Genomic DNA, 16,861 nt, shown 5'->3' with positions numbered 1-16,861 from the left:
ATATATGTACACAAATATATATATATATATATATATATATATACACATATACACACACACACATATATATATATATATATATATATACACACATACACACATATATATATATATATATATCTATATCTATATCGGTTTTTCAATGTCTCTTTAAAAGGATGCGGTACCAGTAAAACCATATGGACATTGAGCATACTTTGTGCAGTCTCCTCTCTAGTATTCTTTTTTATAGCGTTTACTTGTCTAAACATGTTTTTGTTGGAAGACCAATTTTATAAAACAAGTGTGCTTTATCAGCATGGCCTGTGCCAGACGAATGTGGCCCAGTCAGGTTTTACAATGGACAGGAGAGTGTTGTTTCAGCCTAGCACTTAATCTCCTACTGGAAAAGAAAAGTTTCTTCTCATTTTGCTAAACAGTTCAATATGCCTTGTATTTTTAATTATTTTAGCTCATAGAATCACATATTGTGTAACGAAGTAACAGAATATTAATTTAGGCATTAGCTAAAGAATATTTACGATGAGCATAATTATTTTGTAAATGAATAAAAAGGATTGTTCAGCTTCATACCATTTCTTTACCACAAGTTGCTGGGTTTTATGTACAAAAACTGAGGTAAATAAAATTGTATTGGCTATATCAGCCAAACAAATCCAGCTGTCATTTCTCCAAGGCAGATTGGAGAATTTGTTTCATTTACACAGTACTGACAACCAGTTCACGTCAGTCCGTTCCTCTAGGTCGGGAATTTTTGGAAAGACAATATAAACTTAGGCTTAGAATGGCAAATCTGTAGGGCACCAGAACAACTCTTCCTTCATAGGTCTTGGCATTTGTTAACATTTGTAGCTTACACCAATTTACTTAAAGAGTATTTAAACCCCTTCACAGCGTATTAGATATGGTGACTACATCCATTTTTTTCAGGCTGTCTTTTCCACTGGCAGTCCATTAGTAGGGATTGTTAGACTGCAACATATTTTATTTTGTCCCTGAGTTAAAAAATTTTTTTATGGTGTAGGAGCTCAAAAACTAGAAAGATCTTTGGTCCCAGGCAGTAGTTGTGTGTGTTTGAACAGTACAACCAAACGGCAACTGTCCCAATCTATAATTGGCCTTTGCAGCAATGAGCACATGGAAGGGTGACGCACATCAGACAACAAAGAACAATTCCCAGCCCAACTTACTGACCAGCCTGCAACCAACCAAATTGTCCTAACAGTTCACATTAAAAACAGGGGTTTATTATTATTATTACTATGCATGTGCGTCTATGGAGGCTCTCAAAATCTATAGCGTTAGGACTGCAGAAAACACTGAGGTGCCATGAAGAGGCTCTGCAGCTTACACATGTATTTGCAAACGAAATTCCCATTTTTAACATGAACAGTTAGGATATTTTGGTTGGTTGCAGGCTGGTTGGTAAGTTGAGCTGGGAATTTTTCTTTGTTGTTGAGTAGAATTGTGTCAACCCTTTAAGAGTCAAGTAAGTTTACAAACTCCTGCCTTGGCAAACTGGGAGTACAGGTTTATGCGAAGCCATAGCAATTTACTAAAATTGAAATGACGACAAGTTTCCTTTTCCCACATAAAACAGACACTGGGTTGGAGGAAAATAAAATCTCTTGTGAAGCCATGGACATCAGTAAACGGCTGGAGATGTATGTACATTCAGTCTTACAATGACACTGTCTAAATAGGAACAATTTGGTTGGACAACAAAGAAACACAGCGCCTCCAAGTGTGTACTGTGAAGGTATTTAATAGAAAGATAAGTAGTAACTCACATCTTAAAATTCAAAAACAGGCTCATGGGTAAGAGGGCGAGACGTCTGTAGCCAGATGTTGTGGTGTGTCTGAGCCAGAGAGGAGATCGATTGAGTCCGTCAGCAGGTGGTGCTATGCATATGCAACATGGATGGTAAGCCTGGTGGAATCTCCAAAGTGTCTGCCAGCAGATGGTGCTGTGCATATGCAGCATGGATGGTGGAGCCTGGCAGAGTCTCCAAGATGTCCGGGATCAGCACATGTGGTGTCTGACATCATCAAAATGCAACACATGTGCCGGACATCTCAGAAACGCGTTGTATTTTGATGACGCCAGACGTGTTGATCCCGGACATCTTGGAGACTCTGCCAGGCTCCACCATCCATGCTGCATATGAACAGCACCATCAGCTGGCAGACACTTTGGAGATTTCACCAGGCTTACCATCCATGTTGCACATGCACAACACCACCTGCTGGTGGACTCAATCAATCTCCTCTCTGGATCAGACACACCACAACATCTGGCTACAGATGTCGCACTCTCTTACACATGAGCCTGTTTTTAAATTCTAAGATGAGAGTTACTACTTATCTTTCTATTAAATACCTTCACAGTACACACTTAGAGGCGCTGTGTTTCTTTGTTTCCCTTCTGCAGAGTTATGCTTCGCACCTACGCAGCTTGCCCTTAGTGCCTACTGGACTACCTTCACCCCTGCCCATTTGGAACTCATCAAACATACATGGACTGCCACACCATGCGCCTGTTATCCCTTTTGTATTGACAATTTGGTTGGACAGCTGTTACCATTTTGGCAATGAAGGAGTATGCACAGATAGTCCCAGCACTGGCCTATCTGCAGGTGAGAAGAAATTGGGATAGTTTTCTAACATTTTTGATAATTCTTCATGGGACTGAGATTCAGCTCTGCGGTCAGTTTTGCAGCAGTTGCTTTCTTATTCTAGGTCACAATCCTGTGAAATGTCTTTTTGTCTCTTTCGGCCAGTTGACATTGTTGAGCACTTATGCTTCTCAGACGAGGTTTTCCCAGAAACTGTATATGCCATCATAACCTTTGATACTGTACCTCACAACATGGTAAATAAATTGGCAACTTCAGTCACAGAGGCACCAGCTAAGCCGGTACCAACAATTTGCCCTCTTTGAACCTCAGTAAGCTCTGACACGACTCCGTATTACTAGCATCGCACACAGTGAATGACGAAAGTGAGGCTTCCCACCTGTCAGCTAGGTGTCTCATCACACAGCATAAACAAAATAGTGTTACATAACTTCCACTTTCAATGCAAAACATGTCATCACTTTCACCCCTGCAAATCATGTAGTGTTTCCATTTTTTTGGTCTAACCTCTGTATATTTTATATATACACACACACACACTAGGATAGATTTACTAAACTGGTTCACTCAGAATCTGGTGCACCTGTGCATGCTAGCCAATCAGCTTCTAAAGAACTGAAGCTCCCTGTGGAAACAAGTAAAAAACTCACTGCGGTCACGTTTTTTTGAGTCCAATATCCTTGTTTTTTAGGTGCATGCTAACCAGAAAATGCACCAGAAAATAATCAAAAACACATATGCGATTTCAACACATTTCTTTCAGCGGAACAGTGTGAATGCACCCTAACTAAAAAAATCAACCAAATAGTGGCCTCTCCCATCATTATTAAAGCAGTATTAAACCCAAAACTAAAAAAAAGTAAAAATGCTATGAATAAGGTCTGTTTTTAGACTGAAACGTGTTAGGGCAAGTTTGCCATGGAATATGTTTACTCCTTCATGCAATAAAGATTTTTGTATTCACCTGTTGCTAGTATTTTTGGAATTGGATTTGTACTTATAAGCAGATGGAGACTGCTAGCCAGGCACAGTGAGCGTATATGCTTTAAGATGAATACATTTGACAGGTAGTAGCAACCCACTTCTGTTTGGATTTGCTCCTGATATAGAGTGCCCCTGCTCTGGATGAATGGGCACATTCGGACAGCAGCATTATCAGTCTGAGGGGAGAAGGTGTTAAATGTACTTGCAGATTTAAATACAACATTAAAGTGTTACTAAACCCAGGACCCTGCATTCACTATATCTGGTCTCCCACAGTACACAGAACACGGAAATGCAATTATTTTAGTAAATATAAACTGCTAAATACCTTTTCCCATCAGCAGATAGAAGTCACAAGAGTGATCTGTGTCCAGCAGAGCACAAGTTAAAGCTTGTAGGAGGAGTTTTCTTTCTGCTCTAGGAGGATGCAAAAGCCCTCACCTCTGTCTGGACAGTGCTGATTGGCCCTGTGCTGATCACATGTACTCTCCCAAGAAAAAAAAAAAAAAACCTCTATAGCAATACACACTAAACTAAGCCTGTGCAGAGAGTTTCTATACAATATGTCTTACCAGGAGATAATAGGGAGACACTGGAAGAAGGGGAGGATCAGAGAAGACAGGATCAAAAGCATTTTTAAACAATGCAGATGATTAACCCCTTAGGTTCCACAGCAAGTATAACGAGCATGCTTTACTGCACATACAGACTGTTGTGGTTTTGTAACACTTTAACAAATTGAAGCCAAACTCCAGGTAATACTTTATAATCAGTTACAGCAGCATTTTGTTTTCTTTTGGGGATCAAGGTTTTACATAAATAAAAGCCGATTATTTTAAGCAATTCTGCCAGTGTTAAGTGCTCTGCCTCATCCCTATAACTGAAAGAGACTTTGTTCTTTAGAAAAACAACAGACTTACTGGCTGGATCACCAGATGAAAATAGAAGAAAGCCTAAAAAGGGAAACTAATGCAGCCATCACATCTATGAATTGGTTGGCTGCAATATAATAAAATGTTTGTTTTTGGGTTTAATACCACTTTAAGTGACCAGACTCCTGTGGAGGAATGTGTACACAGGAATTACTCTCCTGCACTCTAAAAATCACAGCATTTAAAGAACCTGAAGAAAATGGCCTGCTCCCACTCTGTGCATTCAGCCCACCTATTAGTTGATTGGTGGATATGCTGAGGGGATTTAACAGCATTCACACAGTTCTACCTCAGCAGTGCTGAATTGAAGAGCAGTACTCCCATCTCTGGCATTGCACGATTGGGTCCAGCTAGCAATACTTACTAAGCAGGTTTTTTGCTAATTTTGGGAGTTTCAACTAATTGACTCTCCCTTTGTTCATCTCACCTGTTAGCGATTGGTTGGCCAACTTCTCCTGGGTGCATTGGAAGCTGGGACTTGTAGAGCACAGGACAGGTTTTCATGTGTACTCATTGCTTAACAGGAGCCTGGATGGTCACTTACTGATGATGTAGATAGAAGCCATATTTCTGATTTTAGGCACAGAGTTAGGTTAGGCAGACCATAGCAAAATATGGTTCCAGCTGTCATTTCAGGTAAATACAATAACATAAGGGCTACACAGACACTGTTTTTCCAGACAAATACGACAAGCAGACATTGTATTACATCTAAATACAAATTTATTAGAAATGGTTTGCATCAATGCTTTTCTGCAGAGTCATCCGGCAACTTTTGTAAAATCCAAGACCTCAGTTGTTCCAATTCCTGCAAGCTGAGTTCATGATAGAGATTTGGAAAACTGTGGAATGATGATGGGACACCTAGGGCTTTCAGCAAAGTGTTCGTCCTTTCTCCCCACTGATGAAAGACAAGCTGGTCAGCCTCTCCATGGCACTGGAAGAGTTCAGGTAGGCTCTGGTGACCGCCCTCAAGCTCCTGTAACAGATAAAAAGCCAGTAGACTCCAGAATGGTGACGTTCTAGCTGAATAGTTCATATTGTATAATAATAATAATGCCAAATAAGGTATAGCAGCTGACTTCAGAGGACTTAGTGCTGATCCTCAGCAGACAGAATTATATGTAGTAATGTAAAAGAGACACAAGAGGGCACTTCTAAGTGCAAAAATAATTTATTAGTAAAAAATGCAAAATTAGCCACTCACATGAAAAAGAAATAAAAAAGCACATACCAAGCTTAAAAGCCATCATCCATGAGAAGCTGGGTTGTTAAAAATCACTCCCCTCTGGGTAAACGCTCACCAGACCTACATGCCTCCCACTCTCATGGTTGGCATGATTTGCTTTGAGACTCCACCTAAGGTCTCTGATGTATTAACCTTCGCAGAACTCCTCACTCCACTACACCAGGTATCATCACCATGGAAAAATAAAAATAACCTCCAATGGTACAATAATCAATACAAAATGCTTTATTTTAAAATAGAATGCCACTCACATGATAAAATGTATTCAAGCCGATCATATACATATGTGGAGTTTTTGATGTTTATAACCTACAGTGCCACTGTGAATGGTCTATTTCACATTAGATTGTTTATTTGATTTTTATTTAAAGTGGCAGCAGTAGTTTGAAAATTTACATTATATTATCTATGTTTCATGCACTGGAGTGCATTATTTTACTATGTAGAATATGTATTTATTAGTTTTTTCACCATTGTTTTAGTTTATGTATTTTAATTTATCCATTTGCATGAAGGTTTTCGCACACATAATAAATTATTTCATCTGCTGCACTTAGAAACACCCTCTTGTGTCTCATTCAAGCTCCTGGAAAGCAGGATTTTTTTTTTAACTTACACAAAAACAAACAAAAACAATAAAAAAAAAAAAAAAAAAAAAAACTTACCATAAAATCCTTTTCTTGGGAGTACACGGTGAGCCACAGGAAGGCTTGAAAGTTTGGGTTAAACTTCCACTTACAGGAGGACTGGACACTGGCAAACAAAAAAAATTGTAAGCCAACCCAGGCTAATTTGCAGTGGGACCTGCATTCCTCAATTTACACCAAGAAAAGATTTTTACAGTGACTACCAAAATCCAATTTTAATTCTTGTCCGTTGAAGGACAGAGGGTGTCTTAAACCTTTACGCAGTCCAAAAGAGGGGTGGGCAACACAGCAAACAACAGCCAACAGGCCCATGAATGCAAAAGATAACTGGAACTGGCTACAGCTCAAACAGTTGCATGAAGGATCTTACACCTGAAGATGGCATCAGATTAGGCTGCAATGTTCAGCTGAGATGCACACATTGCAGAATCGCAGGAGGTGATGGTTACAAGAAATTCCACCTTGTAGGGAACAGTAGAGAGAAGAATGTCTGTAATGGGTTCAAACAGCAGTTTTTGAAGCGCAGAGAGAACCAGGTTCAAAACTCACAGAGGAATGGAGAGATCTACATGGTAGACTCCCTGTACCCAAACCCCCCTGTATAAAGGTCTTACACCCTGGTCACATCAAAGCAGATTTTGAAATCGTGAGACTTGCAGTGAAGTCGAACGATTTCAAAATCTGGTGATCTGCCGATTTCCAAGACATCTGACACAGATGTCTATGCAAATTGCAATAAAAGTAGTGCATGCACTACTTTAGAAATCGGTGCGGCTCCGACCAAGTTAGAACCACGCCGATAGGACCGCTCTAATAGCAGACAATAGAGTTCAACTTGGCATACGATTTGCAAGTCGCCTGGCATGCAAATCGCATGCCAAATCGCACCCGATGTGAACGGGGACTTAATAAAAGAGTGGGAGGTCTCTGAAACAAGACAAAGCAGAAACAGAACAAATTAGAGAATATGTCCCATGGAAAAAATTTTGAGGTGGAAGCTCCAAGATTCACAAGTAAAGCAAGCCTTCAATATCCAATGCAAAAGGTTGATTTTCTATATTTATGCATCATAGGAATAAAAGATTCAGAGATGCCCCTGGCTCTCAGAACTTGAGCTTTACCAGTGATGCCAGTAAAGGAAGCAACCATGAGACAGGATGGCAAATTGGTCCTCGGGACAGGAAAAAGCCCATGAACCATCTGCTAAGAGTTTTTCTCCACATTCACCTGAGATAGTCTGTATGAGGATCACTGGAATGCTCCCCAGCTCGATACTGTGAAGCAGACAAGGAGGAAGTTTCAGAGGAAGAGGGGCATCGATCAGGACTGACAAGGCTGGAACATGAAGCCTTGCCCAGGACATGCTCTAATATATCTCTCTTGCCACAGTGAGACTTCTGGTTTCTCCCCGATTGATATACAACACTGCCATTGCATTGTTCAACAAAATCCAGATCTAACGATCCTCAAGTGGAATGGTCCATCACTGTAAAGTGCCTAAAGTTCCAGGATGTTTATTAGGAAGTGATGCTCCTCTAATAACCAAGTCCCATGCTCTGACTGTATGCTCCGGTCTTCTCTCAGCCTGACAAGCTGGCATTGACTCCAAAGCTGGATCCATAAGCACCTAGGCCAGGGACAACCTGGTCCTTGGTGATAGAAGAACTGATTTGTCCAGAGACTGGATTGACTTGTCCCATGACTTCAGAATGTTGTGCTAGTGAAACTGGGCAAATTGGACTGCTTTGAAAAAAGGCTACCGTCGGACCTAGGAGAGTTGGACAGCTCCAAAACCGAAGAGTTTGAATCTGTGATTGTAATGTCTGAAGTTTTTCCAGTGGAAAAAACACTCTGACCTGAGCTGTGACCAGGACTTGAACCAGATACTCCAAAAAATGAGTCAGTTCCAAAGACATTGTTTCCAGATCCATCTGAAATGATGTAACATCTGGAAGGTCAATTTAACGTTGAGAGAACAGTTAGTACATACTCTTTCATACAACAGGAGGTTAAGTACCCCACAATGGGGATGCCATTAGAATGTAGCAGGGCTAGTACAGGGGCCAGCACCTTGATGAATACACAAATTGTGCAGAAGCCCGATGGCAAAGCAAAGGAATCACTCATGCGCTGGAAAGAGAAGGCCTGTAGGTAAGCATCTTTGATGTTCACAGAAGCCATAAAGTCTCCTTGGTGACAGGGAGGCAATAAGAGATTTGGCTGACTCAATGCTGAAATCTTTGAGTCAATTGAAGATATTTACAGCTTTTAAATTTAGAATGGAGCAAATGCCCCCTTTGGGCTCGGAATTGGTGAACAGGTTGGACTAAAGGCCCTGGAACTGTTTTGCCACAGGGACGGGACAATAGCACCTTGATCCAGAAAAAATGGGGAGGGCTGAACAGAGATCTGTTAATCTGTGTGGGACACATTAAGGATGGAGGTGAGAAACCAAGAAGGGGCAGACAGCAAAACTCTGATTTGTAGCCCTGGAATACCAGCTCCTGTACCTAAGCATCTGAGATGAAAGCTGTCAAAGTGTCCACAAAGGTTAACAAATGCCTCCCTATGCTCTGGAAAGGGAGGGTATACCTTTATGCAGAGAAATTATTTTCTAAGTATTTGGGAGACTGTCAAGACAGCAGATGTCTGCACCATCAGAAAGTATTCTTGCAAACAGCCAGAGACATTAGTAGAATGTAACTGGAGGCACACCTGGTACAGTGGGACTGCCTTCCCTCCTGAGGATAATGAGGGGGGGTAGGACTTCAATAGCTGTCTCAATGTATCTGTCGAAGGCATTCCCTATAAGAAGCACACCATCAAAAGGCACTTCTCCTGGATCACATTCAGACATAACATTGTGAGCATATTATTATATAGGATTTATATAGCGCCAACAGTTTGCGCAGCACTTTACAAAATGATGGTAGGCATTACAGTTACAATACAATTTGGTACAAGAGGAAACAGAGGGCCCACCTTGTTAGAGCTTACAATATGTACAGAAATTAAGGACATTCTGAGGATAGAGTGTATTCTCCATGTCTACGGCAAGAGCTGCAATCTTGATTAAAGACTGGGATTATCTATATCAAGATAAAGGTCATTATTCATTTCTCCAGCCCAGTTTGCCATAGTCTGGACCACTGATAAGGTGGCAATTGCTGGCTGCAGGGCAGGGCCTGCCAGAGCAAAGGCAGACTTCAAAAGTCTCCAAATGCCTATCAACTGAATCCTCAAAGAAAAGGGTACCTCAATAGAAATAGTAGATTGATCATTTGGCGCAAGAATGGCAGGGTCCACAAAAGATCATTCCTTGTAAAATTCTATGTCGGTATAAGGCTCGGGGTCAGGAGGAAGAAATAACCTTTCTGAGTTTGGCCAATCATTATATAAGGCCCAGGTTTCCTGATCCAGAGTAGGAAAAGGCTTTCTGCATAGGTCCCTCTTTTTTATGCTTTAGGAACATAGGATGAGGGCTCAGGGTTGTGCAGCAGTAGGTGCATCTATGCAGAGACAAGCACCACTGCCTCAATCAATGAGTCTACAGTAGACAGCATGTGGCAGGAGGCTAAAGGAGTAACCACTAGACATTTTGACCTTTTAGTGTAGGCAGCTCAAGATTTTTCACTGTCTCTGCTAAAAGGTCAGCATCCCACTTGTTTTACTCCACTGCAGATGCTCTGAGCAGTTTTGGTTGTGGCTATGAATATAGTCAGGGGGAGAAAAGGCAAAAAAGAGCATTTATGGCTGATGGCACCTGCCGATTCTGGAAGTGATGATAGCCTCAGGAATAGAACAGAGACAGTGGCAGATAATTCTGCCTTCGTCAGATAGGCTGCATAGTGCACGTCTGTGAAAGAGCCTGAGTCAAAGGGGACTGGAGTGGTGTTGGTCTCTAGACTTTGCTCCAGAAGAAGTAAACTGCTATCAACTTGAGGGAAACTTGGCGGTTCCTCGAAGTCTGTAATAACCCAGGTGCAAACTGAGTGCCAGTAGCCAAGTCTTTTAGAAGTACTACGTCACTAGCTGTAGAGGAAATTCTGGTAGTGATTTGACAAAGACCACCAAATTTAAATAAGTAAACATTGATACAACCTGCAAGGCCAATAGTGAAACGATAAAAGCTAGGGAAAAACACAGAAAGTGTAGATCCCTCCACAACCTGTGCCTACCAGACCACTGATGTGCATTACACTGTAGTGTGTTTTGTAGAATAAGAATGTAGTGTATACCACAGATCCATCAAGACTTGTGTAGCCAGGAACCAGTATGTATAATAGTAAAGGGAAACCCTGTTATCTTGTCCAATCATTGACGCCAACTTTGTCTGTCATGATGGGCAAAGCCCCAAAGGAATCTTCAGGGTCTGGGTGCCATAGGAATGGACTACAGCCGTGGACCTGTATGGCACCCTGTGGCTAACTATACTTGTTGCACCACGTGCCAAGGTGAGTAAGAACATAGGATTCAGTGGCTGAAGTACACATTAAAGGCTGGCCCTGTGCTGTGTGGTTCCCAAGGTATACTCAAGGGTAACTGCTCCGGACACTGCTGGGGAGCCATGAAGGCAAACAGCAGTCAGATCCTGACTGAGTTGGAGACTTGAAGAGTCAGTCAAAGGATGTCCAACACCTAAGAACACTAAGCAAAAAATTGGAGCCTCGCTCAGTGGAGGGATACACCGAATCATATTGATACACTAGGGGAAAGACCCAGCGAAGCTCTTGTCAGCGTCCAATCACCTGAGAGTAGTGGCAAAATCCCATGGTTAAGAATTGATTCCTGTATTCTGTACTGGACGTAAAAGAAAATAAGTCTAAACACAGCAGAGGTAGTGGGAAGGCTCATCCTGGGTTTGCCAACAGTTGCCAATGTCCAATCATCCTGTATTTAGCAGCATCACCCAAAGATTTAAGACTTCTCAATGCATGAGAAAGAAAAAAATAGCCAAATAATGTTTTAAATATTCATTCTTATCAAGTACCTGTCAAAGTTATCTTTGTGGAACTATGCCAAAAATTACATACATGATGCAGTCTGTTACCAACATGAACACAGTAGTTTTAGTTTTTATGAGACCCCCCCCCCCCCCTTTTAACATAGGGTTATCAGTTAATAAACCTGCCAGTAGGTTTGTTATTTTTCCAATTCTTTTAAAGTGGTGACAACACTTTGTTCTGCAGTGAAATCATGCAGCAGTGTTATTACTCTGTGGATAGTGTAGTCTTTTTGCAATGCCGGACACTGAAGAAGGAGTGAGTGATGGGAAAGCGGTGTAGAGGGAAGCATCAAGTGATTGGGGGTGATGTAAACAAAAACGGACACTTTGCCCTAAATGGGAAAGATGATAATGTCCCTTCAAACAGTTCTAGCAACTAAAAAAGGTTTAAATCAAATAAATAAAAGGTATTGCTTGTTATAAGGGTTGCCCTAATCCCTGTAACTGCCATCTTTGCAGGGAGATCTGGCTTGCACCTTTTGCTCACCAGTCTGCTGGTATTCTGAATGCATGCACTGGCTGTTGGAATTGTATTAATGGTGCTCAGTGTCCTATTTGAGAGCAGCTATAAATGAGCCCATCTGCTGGTGGACAGCAAAGTGTTTTTCTCTGCATGGCCAACCTAATGCATGCAGCAAAAAAAAAAGTGGCCATGGTCATTGAATTTTGTATATTCTGCAGTCCTTCTCCAACATGGGCCACTCAGAGGAAAAAAAAAAAATCTTATGTCTCTGTCTACAAGATTGAGAGATCATGGTTTCTGATTACTATCAGACAGCACTACTCCAATGCTATTGATTACCTTGTAAACAATTGAATTTTCATTGAGGAAACTAGAGAGAGCAAACACCCCAGCAATATCTCTGTGGTGACGATATGCCAAATGCATCGACATGCCTCCTCCCATCGAAAACCCACCTGGGGAAATGAACAAACAGGATTATTTTAAGATGTTGAAAAAGTCAGGCTAGTCAAATTAGTGACCCATTGACAAAATTAATTTGTATCCAAAAATGGCCATTAAAAATCAATAAGCAACACTGAGAAGCATCGGTAGCTGGGTTTTTTATTCTATGAGAACCTGTCACTTTGCCCTGAATGGACATTCTCTGAGTTTTCTTAAATGCTGATTTGTACTCTCCCTTTCCAATCTTCTCCATATTCAATATAGAAATATGTTTACTGACCAACAGCTCAACAAAAAACTTCCATTTCTATTTTTCTATACATTCTCATGTTCTGCAACAGTGATACTGATCTGCCAAGGTAAAGAATTACACACTGTCATGGGTGATCACAACAGTCTACATATCTTCAAGTGGTATAAATCCCATTGCTGCAGAAACATTCACCTATCCACTCTTCTTTGTGCCATTTCCCTAATGAAGCAGGGCTCTCTGAGTATAGGGACCTCCACCCATGTCACAGTATTGGACCTGAGCAGCCAACTGCCAAGCCCAATTACTGTTACATACAGAGGGGTGATGACATCATCAACCTTGTTTAAAACCAAAAACTTGAATGCCTGAAAACATACCATCCAAAGCCCAGATCTCAAGCCAATTCAGAATCTGTAGCAAAACATGAAAATGGTGTTTACCATTGATGCCCTTCCACCATGACAGAACTAAAGTAATTTTGCTGAAACTAATGGAAAAAATTGCAGGTGATAGATAAGTAAACCTGGAAGAGACCTAGCCCCTAAGGCTCACCTATAACTGAAGCTAAGGAAGGATTTAGTATTGACTCAGGGGTTTAAAACTCATATATACACACTTTTCTCCTTGATAGTGTGTTGTGGAAAAGGCTAAAGTCTTGATTAAATTATTATTTTTTTTAAATTCCAGATAGTAATACAACAAAAATGTGGCTGAAGGCGTATGCACGTTGAAAACACTGTTGGCATTATCATGCTTGAACCCACCAACTTCTGCCTCTAGTGTTCCCTTCTGGCCAGCGAGACCACTTATTTGGTGGTCACTAGAGAAGTGTAGGGTGTAGAGAGGGCAGGCTGAACCATGCATCCCTGTGCAAGGCTGGACCTGTGGCCATGGGTTTAATTTCAAAATGGACTGCCTAGCGTTTCAGACATTAGTACACCTACGGTATCTACAGGACAGCATTTGGCAGTTCACTGATTGACTGCTTGTTGCCTGGAGTTGCTCCTTAACTCTTTCAAGCCTAAGGGTAAATCTTAAAGCATAAGTAAAATTTTACAACTTTGACATGTGATAGTAAAACCGGACATATCATCAGAACTACTTTGTCCTGAAAAAAGCAAGGTATAATTCACTTGGATGTACAAACTGGGCTTTCATTTGGTAGAAAATGATAATGTATATCCCCTGATTTTTTTTTTTTTTTTATCCAAGGCCCAAAATAGTGAAAAAAATATATTTTATGTAGCTGTGTTTTTCTTGTTACTACCATAACCTACCACCAAAGAACAATCCAAAATACATTTTCCAGCTCTTGACAATCACAACGATACCATATATGTGTATGTTATTTGTTGTTTTACCTGTAGCACAGCCCAGAAACAATAGTCCGCATTTTGTTTTGTTTTTTACCTAAAACACACTGACACCAATTAAAAAAAACACACACCTTAACTTTGACCTTTGACCCTGACCCAGACACTGAACTAGATTCAAGCCTTTTTTTTTTGTTTTATTTATTTTTTTACAAACAGTTGTTTTTTTTTCTCTTTGCAAGGAGAGAGAGATACAATGTATCTTTCTCCTCCATTCAGAGAGCAAAAAAAAAAGGGGGGGCTTCACAGTGACTGCTCACTGTGATAGCCAATTGTCGGCGCCAAGGGGTTAAAAGAGAAGTATGGCTTTTTATCTTTTTACCCATTATACTTACCTGGGTCCCCCACCGGCTCTAAGGGTGAGAACTCAGCGATCACATGACTGCTGATCGCTGTGTTCTCACAGCCGCTCTGTGCAGAGAGCAGTGACTGTAACCACTGTCTGCTCTGCCCCCCAGTGCTCACTGGAGCACTGGGCTGTGGAGAGACAGGGAGCGGCTGGCTCAGGCTCTCAGTGACTCACTGAGATGCTGAGCCAGGTGTTGCTCCAGACTCTGGGGTCGATCCCAACTTTGAAGTCGGGATCTTTCTCCAGCCTCAACAGGGCTTCAGTTCGCTGTCAGCTGAAAACGGGTCACAGGAGTGCAGAACAAACTGCGCTCCTGTGATCCACAGAAGTACAGCCAAAAGAGCTTAGATTATACTTCTCCTTTAAGTATTTATAGCCAAAAAAGCAAATAAAAAAGCAAAAGATGAAGTCAGCTTTTACCTTACTGTAGCAAATCACTGTTCTTTTCCTACACCAGTTTATAGACAGGCTGTTCCTCTGCTGTTCAGATGCCAAAGGGCACAGAGAGGGCGAGTAGATGCTGTAATGTAATACTATAACAAAGCTCTCACTTTCTATTCTATCGCATAAATTTTATGCACGCCATTGCATAAGACATTTCATCGAATCAACCCATTGAAATCTCATTACTTCGGAGAAAACCAAAAGTTACATTTTACACCCAGTTAGTCACAATCTGGCAAATACAATCAAAATGACTCACTAACAATCCTCTATAATGCAGTCACCTCCAGCATCGAATATTAAGCAAGGATACTTTCATGTGGTGTACACAACACAAAGACAGCAAAAGGGGAAAAAAACCTTGTAGCCTCTTTAAATGTCATTTTCCATGGAAAAACCTGCAGCGTATCATTCAACAACACTGCCATCCCAAGGTATAGACTATAGTAAATTTTTTGCAGACAGTGATTTCAATAAATATTTATAGTTTGTGGCAAAATTTTATGATTCACTGAGGTCGTATTTCAGGGGCTCAATTGACATGATGCATAAAACACATGCTTGGAGAAAAGATTGCTTTCATTTTTTGCAAGTGCAATCATGGTAACTGTAATAAGTGTCTTCCTTGGCACGACGTACATAAATGGTCAAATAATGACCTACCATCTTACGAGGAGCAACTGTTCCGCATTTCATAATGTCTTAGCAAGAGCAGAAGGTAATTTCCTGACAGAAGCCAAAGTTCCTTCTCAGTATTCATGACATCAGCACTGAACTAGGTAGACTGTTCCGATGTGCTCATTCCAATCAGCTTGGATAAGGCTTTGGACCATGTGTTACATCTCTGATCTCTAAAAAATGTGCTTAGTGTTAAGGAAGGAACTATTGAATGCTGAACTAAACTATTGGTGCTCAACCAATGACCAAGGGGCAACTTGTGGCCTTACGGTGCTACCTCAGTGGCCTTATTAATCTGGCAATTTTTGAACATGTATTTTTGTTCTTTCCCTTTATCCACAGATTTAGGGAAAGGGCAACCTGAAAATGAAGCAGAGCCTTCAAAAGTGCTTTAATGTACACTATAGTCTGCATGCCAAAACAATGTGCCACTGTAAAGTGTACATTATTAACTACAAACAGTAGGAGATATAAGATGCATTACAGGGAGCCACTAAATAAGCTGTAAGCAGATTCAGACCGTTAGCCAGTAGTTGTAAATCCTTACATATACCCTGTGAAGTGACTGGCCTCGGGTGTAAACAGAGATGAAACAAATCCTCCCACATAAGCTGTACCTGTCTATCTGCAGTTTTCTCTTCAACCATTCAAAGTACAGAATTAATACAGCTTGTATAAGAGTTCAGAAAAAAGGGGGTGGAGAGCTGAAATTACACTCTGGAGAGCTCAGTGAGCATAGCTCTGATTGCCAATTGAAGGGAAGAGACACACTACCTTTGACACAACTCACAGGAACAGAGCTAAGGTTGTCAATCTGTTGGAGGTCCCTCCCCATCACCCTTTTACCTTGGTGTCAGGAAAACTTGTCAGAAGTAATTCATGCTGATAGCAGAGGACAGAAACAGCAGACAGAAATGGCAGTTTGTGCTCTTGAGACAAGTGCACACTATAGAGGGATATGCTTTGTTCATATTTAATGTCTGAGGTTTACAACCACATTAAAGATTCAAAAGATGGAGCACAGTAGAGCCTTATTAAAACAGAAGTTTGCCTTAACTTTCATTACAAATAAAAAAAAAGAAAAAATAACAGGTACATTCCTCATTTTTAGATACAAATCTTTATGCCCCTTGGCCAACGGTGCATCCAGAACCACTGGTCATAGTACATAAAACAGCCTAATATTATAGAGCACTTTAATCCAAACTGCATACAGTTGTTTCTGGCTTGATGATGAACATCAGAACAGTGTATGAAGACAAATGCTTCTATGGAGTAGCAGTATTCCAGGCCGGTTATGGTGAGGTGCGCCAAAAATAATCAAAAAGCCCTCTAAAGTGTAGCACAGTAGAGCCTTCTTAAACAAAAAAAAGGTGCCTACATTTCTCATTCCCATCTAAAATC

General features: G+C 40.9%; 1 protein-coding gene across 2 annotated transcripts in view; it reads right to left on the bottom strand.

Moving 5' to 3' along the window:
• Positions 1-5,252: 5,252 nt before the first annotated feature.
• LYPLAL1 (lysophospholipase like 1) overlaps positions 5,253-16,861 on the bottom strand; it is a 74,610-nt gene continuing 63,001 nt past the window's right edge. For both annotated transcript variants that reach the window (XM_089685017.1, XM_089685015.1), the window contains exons 4-5: positions 12,256-12,371; positions 5,253-5,531 (exon numbers count right to left, since the gene is read on the bottom strand). In XM_089685017.1, the coding sequence (XP_089541143.1) occupies positions 5,295-5,531; positions 12,256-12,371 (353 nt within the window). In that variant the 3' untranslated portion in view covers positions 5,253-5,294. The remainder of the gene's footprint in view (positions 5,532-12,255; positions 12,372-16,861) is intronic.

The sequence above is a fragment of the Staurois parvus genome, unplaced genomic scaffold (assembly GCF_062004578.1).
Source record: "Staurois parvus isolate SC_StPar_1 unplaced genomic scaffold, SC_StPar_1.0 ptg000362l, whole genome shotgun sequence".
Classification (NCBI taxonomy): domain Eukaryota; kingdom Metazoa; phylum Chordata; class Amphibia; order Anura; family Ranidae; genus Staurois; species Staurois parvus.
This window is presented reverse-complemented; position numbering and strand designations above follow the sequence as displayed.